The sequence below is a fragment of the Convolutriloba macropyga genome, chromosome 1 (genome assembly GCF_964194025.1).
Source record: "Convolutriloba macropyga chromosome 1, txConMacr16.3, whole genome shotgun sequence".
Lineage (NCBI taxonomy): Eukaryota > Metazoa > Xenacoelomorpha > Acoela > Convolutidae > Convolutriloba > Convolutriloba macropyga.
In genome coordinates this window covers 15,361,173-15,377,338 of record NC_134468.1, presented here as the reverse complement: position 1 = coordinate 15,377,338, position 16,166 = coordinate 15,361,173, and the positions used below count along the sequence as shown (strand labels likewise).

Below are 16,166 nucleotides of genomic sequence, written 5' to 3'. Positions count from 1 at the left end.
GGCGGGTTAGGCAATTAAATAGGATCAAAATTTCTCAAATTTACCTTTTCACCTTCAATTACAGACTGTTACCAATAGCTCTACAATACAAACTAAGCTATTGTTAAAAGTCCAATGTTCAAAAACCGGAGTCAACAATCAAAAACGGAGGTAAAAGCTCGAATAGAAAGAAGTCAAGATTCAAGTCATGAACAAACTTGCTTTCTGCTAAAAAAAACCTGTAGAATCTCAATACTCCTCTTCGAGTCGCAAAAACCTGTAGAATCTCAAAACTCCTCTTCGAGTCGTACAAAAACACATACATTTACAATAATTGCCATGAACTTCGTTCAAGAACAATTAAAAAGATTGGGATTTTTATTAGACCACAAGAACTTTTGGGTTAGATTCGGACTGTCATTTTTTGAGACACGTTTGCTCTTCAAGGAAAAATCCCTATTAGAGCTCTTTACAAATTAATATTCGATATTAAAACTCAAGACTCTGTTACTCAGAAGTTAGGGCATATAAGTTTGCACTACTTAGATGCAAACTTTTGACCTTTAATTAGTAAATGTTCATAAAACTTAAAGTTTCCATATGTGAGGTCAGAAGTCAATTTTTTGAGTGAAGTAAGTCACGCAATTGACCTAAAAGCAGAAAAGACATTGTTAATCACAGATCCAATGTCAAAAAATGTAGTCCATAGGGTAAACATACCCGGCATATTGCCGGAAAATAGCCGCCGTTGATTCCAATAAGCATGATTGGGATTGAAAGAATAGAAGATATTGAAAAAAAAAAGATTTTTGTTCAAAAACATTTTTAAGTCCGATTTATTTTCATGGCTTTTCTTCGTAGTTGAACATACTTCTGTTTCTTAGAGAGAAGCTACAAGGAATACTATCAATACCAATAAGCATAAGAGATGGTAAATAAGACTTATCGGAACGACGTTCAAATATCGGGCATCTAAAATTGGGCTTTATGGGTTTATCTCGTTTCTATTTCTGACTTCAATTTTTTATACTGACTCTGTTCACTTTGAATTGCTTTGCTGAGCAACTGATGTTTTAAATTCACTTTTAGCAGATTGAGAGACGAGAGAAACTAGTCTAGAGAAGTCAAAAATATTTCACGCAAAATGTCGAAAAAGCGGCAAAATGGTTAAGCGAAAAAAAGTTCGACGAAGTAAAAAAAAACATAGCAGGACAAGTTCTGAAATACAATTCAAAAAATTGGATGAAAAACATAGAATTACTCTACCTGACCAGCAAATCAATTCAATGATGTCAGCCAAAACACAATCAAAATCATATCAAAAAATTGAGAAACAAACAGTCAAAAAAATTAAACAAATGTATAATCATTGATAAAACTTTGAAGCTTTTACCACTAAGGCAAAATTAGATCCCTATAAATATACCTATTTCAAAAATATGTTCAAAAACAAATTTTGTTTCTGAGATTGGTGCAGTATTATATCTGCAAGGCCTGAAAAAATTCATTGACCCTTGAAGATCGGTTAACTCGAAAATTTTCAAAAATTTAAAAAATGATATCAATTGAAAATTTAATGAAATTCTGCTGAAAATCGTGATATTAATTTCTTAAGAATCATTTCCTAAGAAATGATTCTAGTGTCTCTAGAGGCTATCCAGCAAACCAATTATAAGCCTTAAAAAATTAATTGGTTCAAAGATCGACAGGCAATAATTTTTCTTAAAAATTTCAAATTTCAAAAAACAGAAGTTCGTTCAATTAAAATGTTGATAACCATCTCAATACCCCTAGCAATTATTTAATTACATACTATCAAACCCTGAAAAACTGAATAAAAGACAAATGTTTTGAAAAAAAAAACATAAAAAACTTGCAAATTGTAGCAGAAAATTTTCAAAAAGAGAAAGGAGAAAATGTTGAAAACAATTCCATTGAAACTAACAATTATGCCGTAATTTTTTGCAGACATTGGAATAGGCTTCCTGGCACATGAGAATGGACAAAAACCAAAAATTGACAAAAACTTTAGGAAACCCCAAAAAAATTGCAGATTTTATCCAAAAAATGCTAAAATTCGAGACATTAAAATGTTGAAAACCACTCCATTATTACAAGAAACTATACAATGCCCTATTATCAAATGTTAAAGGATATTCACTGGACCCTGAAGCTGGTAAAACGCAAAAAATGACAAAAATTTTAAAAAAAAATTTTCGAAAAAAATTGCAAAAACTAGTATTATTTTGTGTGTTTGTGTTTGTAGTATCAAAAGATATGGCTCATAAAATGGTCATAACAAGTACTTTTGTCTCGCAAAAGGCCTTCATCAACTATTTAAAACTTCAACCTAAGAATAATCAAGCTAAAAACTTATAAAAATCACAAAAAAAAACATGAAAAGTTTCACTATTTTGAGCCCAAAAACTCCTAAAAATGACCTTTTAACTTTGAATTGAGGCCATCCCAGCAGCTGCAACACTCTAAGCACTTGAAGGACTACTAACGTCCCCTTTGGGCCTCTGATGAAACTTAATGCCCGCTGGGCTTTACCTGTTCATCCCGTTTTGAAAGATCAAAGACATTGAAAAATGTGTGAACACATCTTAAAAAAAACACAGCGCCCCAATACAATTCAAATTCTTTGAATTGTAAAAAAAGGAGCGCTATAATAGCCGGCTGAGAAGATGAGGGTGGCTATTAATTATAAAAAAAAACAGTTATATTGTCTTCGAATGGTCTATTAGCGGGTACTATGGCTTCTATTTATGAATAATTTGACACTCAATAAACAGAAATTACACCAACTCATGCATCAAAAAGCAGGTATTTAGGGAAGAAATTCATAAACTTGGGGTCAAAATTTACTTGACAATGGGAAATACTAAAATTTGTTCAAGTTACCCGCAGTGTATCCTTGTTTCTGTAGCTTTTGGGTGAGGAGCTTGACGTCAAAGTACCAAAACTCATCATGAATTGTACCCTTAGCTTCCGAACCCATCCAGAGGTTCTGCAAGTTCCAGTAAGTACCAGTGAAGATACTATGCAGCAGTCTGTAATCTAGAACCCTGTCGGGGTTCTCTTTGTTGAGATCGCGTAGGAAATCCATGGTCTTTGGCCAGGACCTGCACTTACAAAACGTTTTATAAAATTTGTAAAATAGGTGCTGAAAGTGCGAAATAAAAGTGATAAATGCGCTGAGTGGCGCTGAAAAAAACTTTGAGCCGAAAAATCTTACATAATTATCCGCTTAATTTGTTGACAAGTGCAGAAAAAACGTCAAAAATCTCTTCAAAATTCAACACATTAAGCGGATAATTATTTAAGATTTATCCGCTGAAAAAAACTTTTCTTAGCAGTTCTAAGCGCATTCTTCGTACAAAATTCAGCGAAAAACCTCAACCAGGGACTACGTTATAAGGCTGTTTCAAAGTTGTGAGCAACAGAATTTGTATGTTCTGAATATTTTTTATTTAAAAAAATGACTTTCGTACCTGGTCTATTGTGTTGGTTTGCGTGTGTGTGTGTATGTGTGTGTGTGTGTTTGTTTGTTTGTTTGTTTGTTTGTTTGTTTGTTTGTTTGTGTGTGTGTGTGCGTGTTTGTGTGTATGTATGTATGTGTATGTGTGTGTGTGGGGGGTAGGTGGGTTTTTGGGTGTGTGTGTGTGTGTGTGTGTGTGTGTGTGTGTGTGTGTGGTGTGTAAGTGTGTGTGTGTGTGTGTGTGGTGTGTGTGTGTGTGTATTTATCTTTTTGCATTTGTTCGCAAGTGCATTTTTTGCGTTTGTCCCGTGTAAATATGAGAGTTCGGGCTTGCCAGTGTATCATTTATATCATGCGTTGAGGAAAACAGGCGCCCAATGTTAGATATTTTCCTTTGAAAAGACTCAAAAACAACAAATCGGGATTACTATTGACTTCCAGCACCCTATTTTAATTAGAACAAAAATCTCTGCTTGGGTTGCTCAAAAGTGTCCTAACTTCTTCAATCTATATCTCGATAACATTCAATTATGGTGTCTTTTTCAACTCTAAATGTTGTACGTTGCATAAAAAATATTTCAAAAAACCGCTGTCACTTTGTCAAAATTATTTAAAATTTTTTTACTTCTTATGATCAACCCGTTAACCTATATTGCTATAAAGGTGATATATTGCCGAACAGACCAATAGATTGAAACCAATTTTGTCAGAGCATTGTAAGCACAAAGTTAACCTATAGTTTTTCAATTGTTACATTCGCTAAGTTATGAAATGTCAGTTTTTAGACCCCTTTTTATACGAGGGATTATTCAGCATTGCAATAAATGAAAGCCTACAGTATTCAAACTAGGCAGCAAGCTAAATTAGTGTAGGTAGAATTGTTCGAGACAAAAAGTGGTAAATGAACGGAGCTTTCCGGAAACCAGGATTGGCGAATAATTAAACCCATCTTCTACAATTCATAATTTCGTTTGTCTTATACAAACCACCAGCTTTACGTTGGGTCTTTCCCAACATAACCCCCCCATGAAACATGAAATTATAGCCCCCCATTACGGTATATCTATCATTATTTGGGGGCTATAGGTTATCTGACCACTAAGCGGGGGGGGGGGGGGGGGGGAGAGCTGACCCACCATAAGGGGAAAGACCCTTTACGTTTTGGGTTAAAGAAGAAACAAACATAAACTAGGGGTACGCGGAGGGCTATTGGGGGGAGGTAAATTGTGGGAGAGGTTGTGGGGGATAGAATGGGGGGTGGGGTAGGAGATGGTTAAATATGATCAAAATTTCTCAAATTGACGTCTTCGCATTGAACATTACCAGTATTTCCCAATTGCTACCTCTTTTAAACAGCTAGTGTTGAAGTCCAATTTTCGAAAACAACTTTGAAGTCAACAGCAAAAAACGGAGCTAATTGCTCGAATAGAAGGAACTTAAAATTCAAGACATTAAAAAACTTGCGTCAGATAAAAAAAACATAGCAGGACAAGTCCTGAAATATAATCAAGGAATTGAATGAAAATCTCAGAACCACTGTACCTGATCAACAGATCAATTGAACAATGGCAGCCAAAAAAAGAACAATATCAAAAGTTGGTAAACCAAAATCATCAAAAATACTGAACAAAAATTTTATCATTGCTAGAATTCTTGAAGCATTTATACTGGAGGCCAAAATTTATCCATATAAACAAATCTATTAACCCGACAGCAAGCATTGGAAGAGATTTAATGGCCAATAAATATAAATCGAGAAATATAAAAACTACTTTAAAATTCTAAATTGCAAAATTTCAAGTTTCTTATTTTCGCAGTGTTGTTATGTTCAAAACCCCATTTTCGTCTTAAAAACCTGTAGAATACCAATACTCCTTTTCGAGTCGTAAACAGCAGTAAAATACCAATACTCCTCTTCGAGTCGTAGAAAGGCGCACACGTTTACAAAAATTCCTTTTCTTCGAGAGCAATTAAAAATTTGAATAAAGTGACATGATCACAGTTCTGAATCAGTAATGATATTAAACTTGTAATAAGAATTGGCTAGTACTGATATCGACTTAGCAGTAGGCCGTCCGGGCTAGCATTACTTTTCTATCGGCAATTTGTGTCTAGCATATAGTCTTTTTTAGTCAAATGTGGTCTTTTCATAAGTCAAGGACTAAAGCTGGGATGTCTCCCTCTGTTTAATTACTATCCCACCAAATTGGATAAAGATTTTGATTGGGCATAATATTTCCAGAATTAGGTCGGAAAATGAGAGCATACCCGGCAGATTGTCGGAAAATAGCCGCCGTTGATTCCCATAACTCTATTGGGATTGAGAGAAAAGAAAATATCAACAAAAATTGATTTTTTTATAAAAACTTTTTTAAGTGCAATTAATTTTGATGTCATTTCGTAATTGAACATACTCCTGTTTCTTATTGAGAGGCTACAGGGTCTAGTATTATTACCAATAAGCTTTATAGATAGTAACTAAAACTTATGAGAATAAAGTTCAATACCGGGCGTCTAAAAATGGGCTTTATGGGTTTATCCCGTTTCTATTTCTGACTTTGATTTTTTAATGCTGACCCTCTTCAATTTTAATTGCTTTGCTGAGCAGCTGCTGTTTAAAAAGACTTTGAGCAGAATGACAGAAGAGTGAAACTAGCCTGGAGAAGTCAAAAAAGTTTCACGCAAAATGTCAAAAAAAGCGGCAAAATGGGTAAAGCTGAAAAAAAGTTTGGGAAAGGAAGTAAAAAAAAACATAGCAGGACAAGTCCTGAAGTACAATTCAAAAAATTTTCATTGACTAAATAAAACTGGACCTAAAACGGACTATGATTGGATTGGAAAAACCATTTAGAAAAAAATCCGATCCAAAAAATCGAAAAAACAGTAAAAATCAAAGTGAAATTGCCGCATGTGAACAAAAAACAACTGCGAGAAAGCGAATTTCTGTTCAAACTCCGTTTTCTCACTCTACTTTCAATTTAAAGCAAAAAAATTGCACGCCCAAAACCACTCGGTTTTTTGCTCCATTTCCTGTTTCGGCGTGACCAAAACCACTACTCCAATTTGTCTTCAAAAATCGTGAAAATGTGTGAACAGATCTTAAAAAAAACATAGCCGGAAGAACTCCGGAAACGACTCGGAGGAGAAAGTTGCCCATACTTTTGACTACAAAACTAGAACAACTATTGTGAACCCCGAACCTCCACAAACGCCATAATAAATTTAAGGAAGAATAGAAACGGCATTCAAAAACAAATTGAATTAAAAAAATAGAAAAACTTAATATGTTTTTTTAATAGTACAAGGAAACATAAAGCCGAGTAAAATTCCTTTCCAGTTAGGGCAATGGAAAGCTCGCAAAACAATGGGCAAGCCATATTAGGCAAAGAAACTTGTCTAAGACTAAGAAAAAAGAAAAACGGCAAAAAAGTAAGAAAAATGGTTTAAAATTTCTCAATATTTCTCTCAATTTTTCCGAAGAAAAGAATGATTTACACCAATGAAACTTGTTCAATTGGTAGCTGAATATTCCTCAAGTAACAAGCTTCTATTCAAATCCCACTTAAAGCATTTATACAAAAAAAGGCAAAAAATTAATAAATTTCGTCTAAAAATCAGCAAAACTGATCAAAACCCTCCAAATTAGCATTAACCTCAGAATTAACTACTTGAAAACTTCCATTCCTTTAAAAAAGCCTAAAACTAATACAATATAATAATCAAACCTCATAACCATCAAAAGTAGCAAAAAACTGCTTTTAAAAGCCGCACGTGAACAAAAAAAAAATTTCGCTCGCTTAGAGAAAATTTTTGCACACATCAATTTCTCGCTCTCTCAAAAACAGCGGTATGAACAAAAACCACTCTCTTTTCGATCCGCTCTTCACTTTTGTTCACCACCGAAATCACTCCAAATTTTTGCACGCGTTTCATTTCCCGCTTCAAAAATCACTCCAATAAAATTGATTTAAAAAAAGGACTTCTCCAATACTCCTCTTCGAGTCGTAGAAAGACAGCGCCCCAATACAATTCAAATTCTTTGAATTGTAAAAAAAATAGGTGCGCTATAATAGCCGGCTGAGATGAGGGCGGCTATTAATAATTCAATCAGTCTTGAACGTGTTAAAATTGACATGATCAGGTTATAGACGCAGTAAAAATCCTGAATTGAAATATCAGGATTCAAAACTAAATTGCTCTGACACTATACTCCGGGTACTTACTGATAAGCTGCAGTGCGCGACAATGAATCCATGAAAATTACGCTGAAACTGGGCAGGGCTCTCTGTTTTCCACCTGTTCTCTCTGTATTGGGACCTTTTTGACGGGGTTTATGAATAAACTGAATTAGCTGCTGTCCAGTGTAGTTTTCAGTTGTTGATCGGAAATTATGGAATTATGACGACGTGGCAATTGCCCATATATAGTTCAACCATTGTTTTTTAACATTTCCATCATGAAAATTTGGTAAACTAAATGGATTATTCTACTTTGTTTTACCATATGGTTTTCACTTTTTAGGCACTCAAGAAACGGTTTATTCTACCCTTTGAATGCAGTTTTTATGTTATTCTGTTTATCGAGGTCAAAAGTTTAACACAAGAAAACTTCGTTGTTGTGTTTTCAGACGTATAGTATGTACTAAATACGTGTAACTGGTGTTAAACTTTTCCATAATTAGAGAACTGTAAATAGACGATAAAAATATTCCACAGGTTCCGGCTATCCAAAAATTGCATCTACCTGGATACATTTCTTTGCAGTGTGCATCTGATAAACACAAAGTCATGCTTCCTCTTTTGGTACAATGAAACCAGAATGATATTAAGGAATTCGGGGAGAACTTTTATAAACTCAGGATTCCCGGATATATCGCTCATCAATCCATATTCTGACGTCACACATACTCTCGCTGCGTGTGAACAATCGTATCTGACGTCATCGGAGGCATAAAAAGTTGCACCGTCCGGGTCAACTGGGATCTAAATACAACAGGACATTTTTCCCATTAAGCTATAACCAAAAAACTATAACCCCACAAATGCCTATAGCAACATACAATATGGATTGTTGCTGTACGGGTGTATAGCTAAATCAAATCTAGAAAAAGAACTTCGTTTTTTGGTAAATACCCTTTGAGAAGACCGAACAAAAACGAAGCAATTATTTAGGGGAAATTAATAAACAAAAGTCTTGATGTGAAAAATGTCCCAATATTAAGTGCTACTAATACTTAATCTACTATAGAGTGAAGTTAAAATGTATACCTCTCAAAATTAATTGAGCCTGAAATCACGCCAGATAGCTGCATTGAAGCGTTTTGATTAGTCTTTCACGCTTGCCTTAGAGTTCTTATAATTTTTTTAAAATTTATGTTTACTTTTGAAGGTTACAGAATGTGTTAAAAAAAATTTACAAACGGAGTGCAACATAATGAATATTACCACACGGTTGTTATCGCCACCGAGAAGTTATCAAACTCCGAGGCGAAGCCGAGGTGTTATGATAACTTCGAGGGCGATAACAACCGTGTGATAATTTTTTTAATCAGCACCTGCTGCGATCATTTCAAAATTGAACAAAGTTTCATTGGTTTCTCATTGTTATTTTTGTGGACAATTACACTTTCAAAGGTAAGTGATATTTCTTTGGATCTGTTATTCGTTTTGCCCTCATGCACCCCACCCCCTCTCTCTCTCACACACACACACACACACACACACACACACACACACACACACACACACACGCTTACACACACACACGCACACACACACAAACACACTCAGAACCACTGTACCTGATCAACAGATCAATTGAACAATGGCAGCCAAAAAAAGAACAATATCAAAAGTTGGTAAACCAAAATCATCAAAAATACTGAACAAAAATTTTATCATTGCTAAAATTCTTGAAGCATTTATACTGGAGGCCAAAATTTATCCATATAAACAAATCTATTAACCCGACAGCAAGCATTGGAAGAGATTTAATGGCCAATAAATATAAATCGAGAAATATAAAAACTACTTTAAAATTCTAAATTGCAAAATTTCAAGTTTCTTATTTTCGCAGTGTTGTTATGTTCAAAACCCCATTTTCGTCTTAAAAACCTGTAGAATACCAATACTCCTTTTCGAGTCGTAAACAGCAGTAAAATACCAATACTCCTCTTCGAGTCGTAGAAAGGCGCACACGTTTACAAAAATTCCTTTTCTTCGAGAGCAATTAAAAATTTGAATAAAGTGACATGATCACAGTTCTGAATCAGTAATGATATTAAACTTGTAATAAGAATTGGCTAGTACTGATATCGACTTAGCAGTAGGCCGTCCGGGCTAGCATTACTTTTCTATCGGCAATTTGTGTCTAGCATATAGTCTTTTTTAGTCAAATGTGGTCTTTTCATAAGTCAAGGACTAAAGCTGGGATGTCTCCCTCTGTTTAATTATTATCCCACCAAATTGGATGAAGATTTTGATTGGGCATAATATTTCCAGAATTAGGTCGGAAAATGAGAGCATACCCGGCAGATTGTCGGAAAATAGCCGCCGTTGATTCCCATAACTCTATTGGGATTGAGAGAAAAGAAAATATCAACAAAAATTGATTTTTTTATAAAAACATTTTTAAGTGCAATTTATTTTGATGTCATTTCGTAATTGAACATACTCCTGTTTCTTATTGAGAGGCTACAGGGTCTAGTATTATTACCAATAAGCATTATAGATAGTAACTAAAACTTATGAGAATAAAGTTCAATACCGGGCGTCTAAAAATGGGCTTTATGGGTTTATCCCGTTTCTATTTCTGACTTTGATTTTTTAATGCTGACCCTCTTCAATTTTAATTGCTTTGCTGAGCAGCTGCTGTTTAAAAAGACTTTGAGCAGAATGACAGAAGAGTGAAACTAGCCTGGAGAAGTCAAAAAAGTTTCACGCAAAATGTCAAAAAAGCGGCAAAATGGGTAAAGCTGAAAAAAAGTTTGGGAAAGGAAGTAAAAAAAAAACATAGCAGGACAAGTCCTGAAGTACAATTCAAAAAATTTTCATTGACTAAATAAAACTGGACCTAAAACGGACTATGATTGGATTGGAAAAACCATTTAGAAAAAAATCCGATCCAAAAAATCGAAAAAACAGTAAAAATCAAAGTGAAATTGCCGCATGTGAACAAAAAACAACTGCGAGAAAGCGAATTTCTGTTCAAACTCCGTTTTCTCACTCTACTTTCAATTTAAAGCAAAAAAATTGCACGCCGCAAAACCACTCGGTTTTTTGCTCCATTTCCTGTTTCGGCGTGACCAAAACCACTACTCCAATTTGTCTTCAAAAATCGTGAAAATGTGTGAACAGATCTTAAAAAAAAACATAGCCGGAAGAACTCCGGAAACGACTCGGAGGAGAAAGTTGCCCATACTTTTGACTACAAAACTAGAACAACTATTGTGAACCCCGAACCTCCACAAACGCCATAATAAATTTAAGGAAGAATAGAAACGGCATTCAAAAACAAATTGAATTAAAAAAATAGAAAAACTTAATATGTTTTTTTAATAGTACAAGGAAACATAAAGCCGAGTAAAATTCCTTTCCAGTTAGGGCAATGGAAAGCTCGCAAAACAATGGGCAAGCCATATTAGGCAAAGAAACTTGTCTAAGACTAAGAAAAAAGAAAAACGGCAAAAAAGTAAGAAAAATGGTTTAAAATTTCTCAATATTTCTCTCAATTTTTCCGAAGAAAAGAATGATTTACACCAATGAAACTTGTTCAATTGGTAGCTGAATATTCCTCAAGTAACAAGCTTCTATTCAAATCCCACTTAAAGCATTTATACAAAAAAAGGCAAAAAATTAATAAATTTCGTCTAAAAATCAGCAAAACTGATCAAAACCCTCCAAATTAGCATTAACCTCAGAATTAACTACTTGAAAACTTCCATTCCTTTAAAAAAGCCTAAAACTAATACAATATCATAATCAAACCTCATAACCATCAAAAGTAGCAAAAAACTGCTTTTAAAAGCCGCACGTGAACAAAAAAATTTCGCTCGCTTAGAGAAAATTTTTGCACACATCAATTTCTCGCTCTCTCAAAAACAGCGGTATGAACAAAAACCACTCTCTTTTCGATCCGCTCTTCACTTTTGTTCACCACCGAAATCACTCCAAATTTTTGCACGCGTTTCATTTCCCGCTTCAAAAATCACTCCAATAAAATTGATTTAAAAAAGGACTTCTCCAATACTCCTCTTCGAGTCGTAGAAAGACAGCGCCCCAATACAATTCAAATTCTTTGAATTGTAAAAAAATAGGTGCGCTATAATAGCCGGCTGAGATGAGGGCGGCTATTAATAATTCAATCAGTCTTGAACGTGTTAAAATTGACATGATCAGGTTATAGACGCAGTAAAAATCCTGAATTGAAATATCAAGATTCAAAACTAAATTGCTCTGACACTATACTCCGGGTACTTACTGATAAGCTGCAGTGCGCGACAATGAATCCATGAAAATTACGCTGAAACTGGGCAGGGCTCTCTGTTTTCCACCTGTTCTCTCTGTATTGGGACCTTTTTGACGGGGTTTATGAATAAACTGAATTAGCTGCTGTCCAGTGTAGTTTTCAGTTGTTGATCTGAAATTATGGAATTATGACGACGTGGCAATTGCCCATATATAGTTCAACCATTGTTTTTTAACATTTCCATCATGAAAATTTGGTAAACTAAATGGATTATTCTACTTTGTTTTACCATATGGTTTTCACTTTTTAGGCACTCAAGAAACGGTTTATTCTACCCTTTGAATGCAGTTTTTATGTTATTCTGTTTATCGAGGTCAAAAGTTTAACACAAGAAAACTTCGTTGTTGTGTTTTCAGACGTATAGTATGTACTAAATACGTGTAACTGGTGTTAAACTTTTCCATAATTAGAGAACTGTAAATAGACGATAAAAATATTCCACAGGTTCCGGCTATCCAAAAATTGCATCTACCTGGATACATTTCTTTGCAGTGTGCATCTGATAAACACAAAGTCATGCTTCCTCTTTTGGTACAATGAAACCAGAATGATATTAAGGAATTCGGGGAGAACTTTTATAAACTCAGGATTCCCGGATATATCGCTCATCAATCCATATTCTGACGTCACACATACTCTCGCTGCGTGTGAACAATCGTATCTGACGTCATCGGAGGCATAAAAAGTTGCACCGTCCGGGTCAACTGGGATCTAAATACAACAGGACATTTTTCCCATTAAGCTATAACCAAAAAACTATAACCCCACAAATGCCTATAGCAACATACAATATGGATTGTTGCTGTACGGGTGTATAGCTAAATCAAATCTAGAAAAAGAACTTCGTTTTTTGGTAAATACCCTTTGAAAAGACCGAACAAAAACGAAGCAATTATTTAGGGGAAATTAATAAACAAAAGTCTTGATGTGAAAAATGTCCCAATATTAAATGCTACTAATACTTAATCTACTATAGAGTGAAGTTAAAATGTATACCTCTCAAAATTAATTGAGCCTGAAATCACGCCAGATAGCTGCATTGAAGCGTTTTGATTAGTCTTTCACGCTTGCCTTAGAGTTCTTATAATTTTTTTAAAATTTATGTTTACTTTTGAAGGTTACAGAATGTGTTTAAAAAAATTTACAAACGGAGTGCAACATAATGAATATTACCACACGGTTGTTATCGCCACCGAGAAGTTATCAAACTCCGAGGCGAAGCCGAGGTGTTATGATAACTTCGAGGGCGATAACAACCGTGTGATAATTTTTTTAATCAGCACCTGCTGCGATCATTTCAAAATTGAACAAAGTTTCATTGGTTTCTCATTGTTATTTTTGTGGACAATTACACTTTCAAAGGTAAGTGATATTTCTTTGGATCTGTTATTCGTTTTGCCCTCATGCACCCCACCCCCCCTCTCTCTCACACACACACACACACACACACACACACACACACACACGCTTACACACACACACGCACACACACACAAACACACTCAGAACCACTGTACCTGATCAACAGATCAATTGAACAATGGCAGCCAAAAAAAGAACAATATCAAAAGTTGGTAAACCAAAATCATCAAAAATACTGAACAAAAATTTTATCATTGCTAAAATTCTTGAAGCATTTATACTGGAGGCCAAAATTTATCCATATAAACAAATCTATTAACCCGACAGCAAGCATTGGAAGAGATTTAATGGCCAATAAATATAAATCGAGAAATATAAAAACTACTTTAAAATTCTAAATTGCAAAATTTCAAGTTTCTTATTTTCGCAGTGTTGTTATGTTCAAAACCCCATTTTCGTCTTAAAAACCTGTAGAATACCAATACTCCTTTTCGAGTCGTAAACAGCAGTAAAATACCAATACTCCTCTTCGAGTCGTAGAAAGGCGCACACGTTTACAAAAATTCCTTTTCTTCGAGAGCAATTAAAAATTTGAATAAAGTGACATGATCACAGTTCTGAATCAGTAATGATATTAAACTTGTAATAAGAATTGGCTAGTACTGATATCGACTTAGCAGTAGGCCGTCCGGGCTAGCATTACTTTTCTATCGGCAATTTGTGTCTAGCATATAGTCTTTTTTAGTCAAATGTGGTCTTTTCATAAGTCAAGGACTAAAGCTGGGATGTCTCCCTCTGTTTAATTACTATCCCACCAAATTGGATGAAGATTTTGATTGGGCATAATATTTCCAGAATTAGGTCGGAAAATGAGAGCATACCCGGCAGATTGTCGGAAAATAGCCGCCGTTGATTCCCATAACTCTATTGGGATTGAGAGAAAAGAAAATATCAACAAAAATTGATTTTTTTATAAAAACATTTTTAAGTGCAATTTTTTTTGATGTCATTTCGTAATTGAACATACTCCTGTTTCTTATTGAGAGGCTACAGGGTCTAGTATTATTACCAATAAGCTTTATAGATAGTAACTAAAACTTATGAGAATAAAGTTCAATACCGGGCGTCTAAAAATGTGCTTTATGGGTTTATCCCGTTTCTATTTCTGACTTTGATTTTTTAATGCTGACCCTCTTCAATTTTAATTGCTTTGCTGAGCAGCTGCTGTTTAAAAAGACTTTGAGCAGAATGACAGAAGAGTGAAACTAGCCTGGAGAAGTCAAAAAAGTTTCACGCAAAATGTCAAAAAAAGCGGCAAAATGGGTAAAGCTGAAAAAAAGTTTGGGAAAGGAAGTAAAAAAAAAACATAGCAGGACAAGTCCTGAAGTACAATTCAAAAAATTTTCATTGACTAAATAAAACTGGACCTAAAACGGACTATGATTGGATTGGAAAAACCATTTAGAAAAAAATCCGATCCAAAAAATCGAAAAAACAGTAAAAATCAAAGTGAAATTGCCGCATGTGAACAAAAAACAACTGCGAGAAAGCGAATTTCTGTTCAAACTCCGTTTTCTCACTCTACTTTCAATTTAAAGCAAAAAAATTGCACGCCGCAAAACCACTCGGTTTTTTGCTCCATTTCCTGTTTCGGCGTGACCAAAACCACTACTCCAATTTGTCTTCAAAAATCGTGAAAATGTGTGAACAGATCTTAAAAAAAAACATAGCCGGAAGAACTCCGGAAACGACTCGGAGGAGAAAGTTGCCCATACTTTTGACTACAAAACTAGAACAACTATTGTGAACCCCGAACCTCCACAAACGCCATAATAAATTTAAGGAAGAATAGAAACGGCATTCAAAAACAAATTGAATTAAAAAAATAGAAAAACTTAATATGTTTTTTTAATAGTACAAGGAAACATAAAGCCGAGTAAAATTCCTTTCCAGTTAGGGCAATGGAAAGCTCGCAAAACAATGGGCAAGCCATATTAGGCAAAGAAACTTGTCTAAGACTAAGAAAAAAGAAAAACGGCAAAAAAGTAAGAAAAATGGTTTAAAATTTCTCAATATTTCTCTCAATTTTTCCGAAGAAAAGAATGATTTACACCAATGAAACTTGTTCAATTGGTAGCTGAATATTCCTCAAGTAACAAGCTTCTATTCAAATCCCACTTAAAGCATTTATACAAAAAAAGGCAAAAAATTAATAAATTTCGTCTAAAAATCAGCAAAACTGATCAAAACCCTCCAAATTAGCATTAACCTCAGAATTAACTACTTGAAAACTTCCATTCCTTTAAAAAAGCCTAAAACTAATACAATATCATAATCAAACCTCATAACCATCAAAAGTAGCAAAAAACTGCTTTTAAAAGCCGCACGTGAACAAAAAAATTTCGCTCGCTTAGAGAAAATTTTTGCACACATCAATTTCTCGCTCTCTCAAAAACAGCGGTATGAACAAAAACCACTCTCTTTTCGATCCGCTCTTCACTTTTGTTCACCACCGAAATCACTCCAAATTTTTGCACGCGTTTCATTTCCCGCTTCAAAAATCACTCCAATAAAATTGATTTAAAAAAGGACTTCTCCAATACTCCTCTTCGAGTCGTAGAAAGACAGCGCCCCAATACAATTCAAATTCTTTGAATTGTAAAAAAATAGGTGCGCTATAATAGCCGGCTGAGATGAGGGCGGCTATTAATAATTCAATCAGTCTTGAACGTGTTAAAATTGACATGATCAGGTTATAGACGCAGTAAAAATCCTGAATTGAAATATCAGGATTCAAAACTAAATTGCTCTGACACTA

General features: G+C 34.6%; 2 protein-coding genes across 2 annotated transcripts in view; both read right to left on the bottom strand.

Moving 5' to 3' along the window:
* LOC142345851 (uncharacterized) overlaps positions 1–7,868 on the bottom strand; it is a 31,426-nt gene extending 23,558 nt beyond the window's left edge. Inside the window, exons 1-2 of the mRNA XM_075398267.1 lie at positions 7,684–7,868; positions 2,884–3,104 (exon numbers count right to left, since the gene is read on the bottom strand). Of these exons, the coding sequence (XP_075254382.1) occupies positions 2,884–3,104; positions 7,684–7,715 (253 nt within the window). The 5' untranslated portion in view covers positions 7,716–7,868. The remainder of the gene's footprint in view (positions 1–2,883; positions 3,105–7,683) is intronic.
* Positions 1–16,166, bottom strand: part of LOC142345871 (uncharacterized) — a 372,085-nt gene that overhangs the window by 275,231 nt on the left and 80,688 nt on the right. The window lies entirely within an intron of this gene.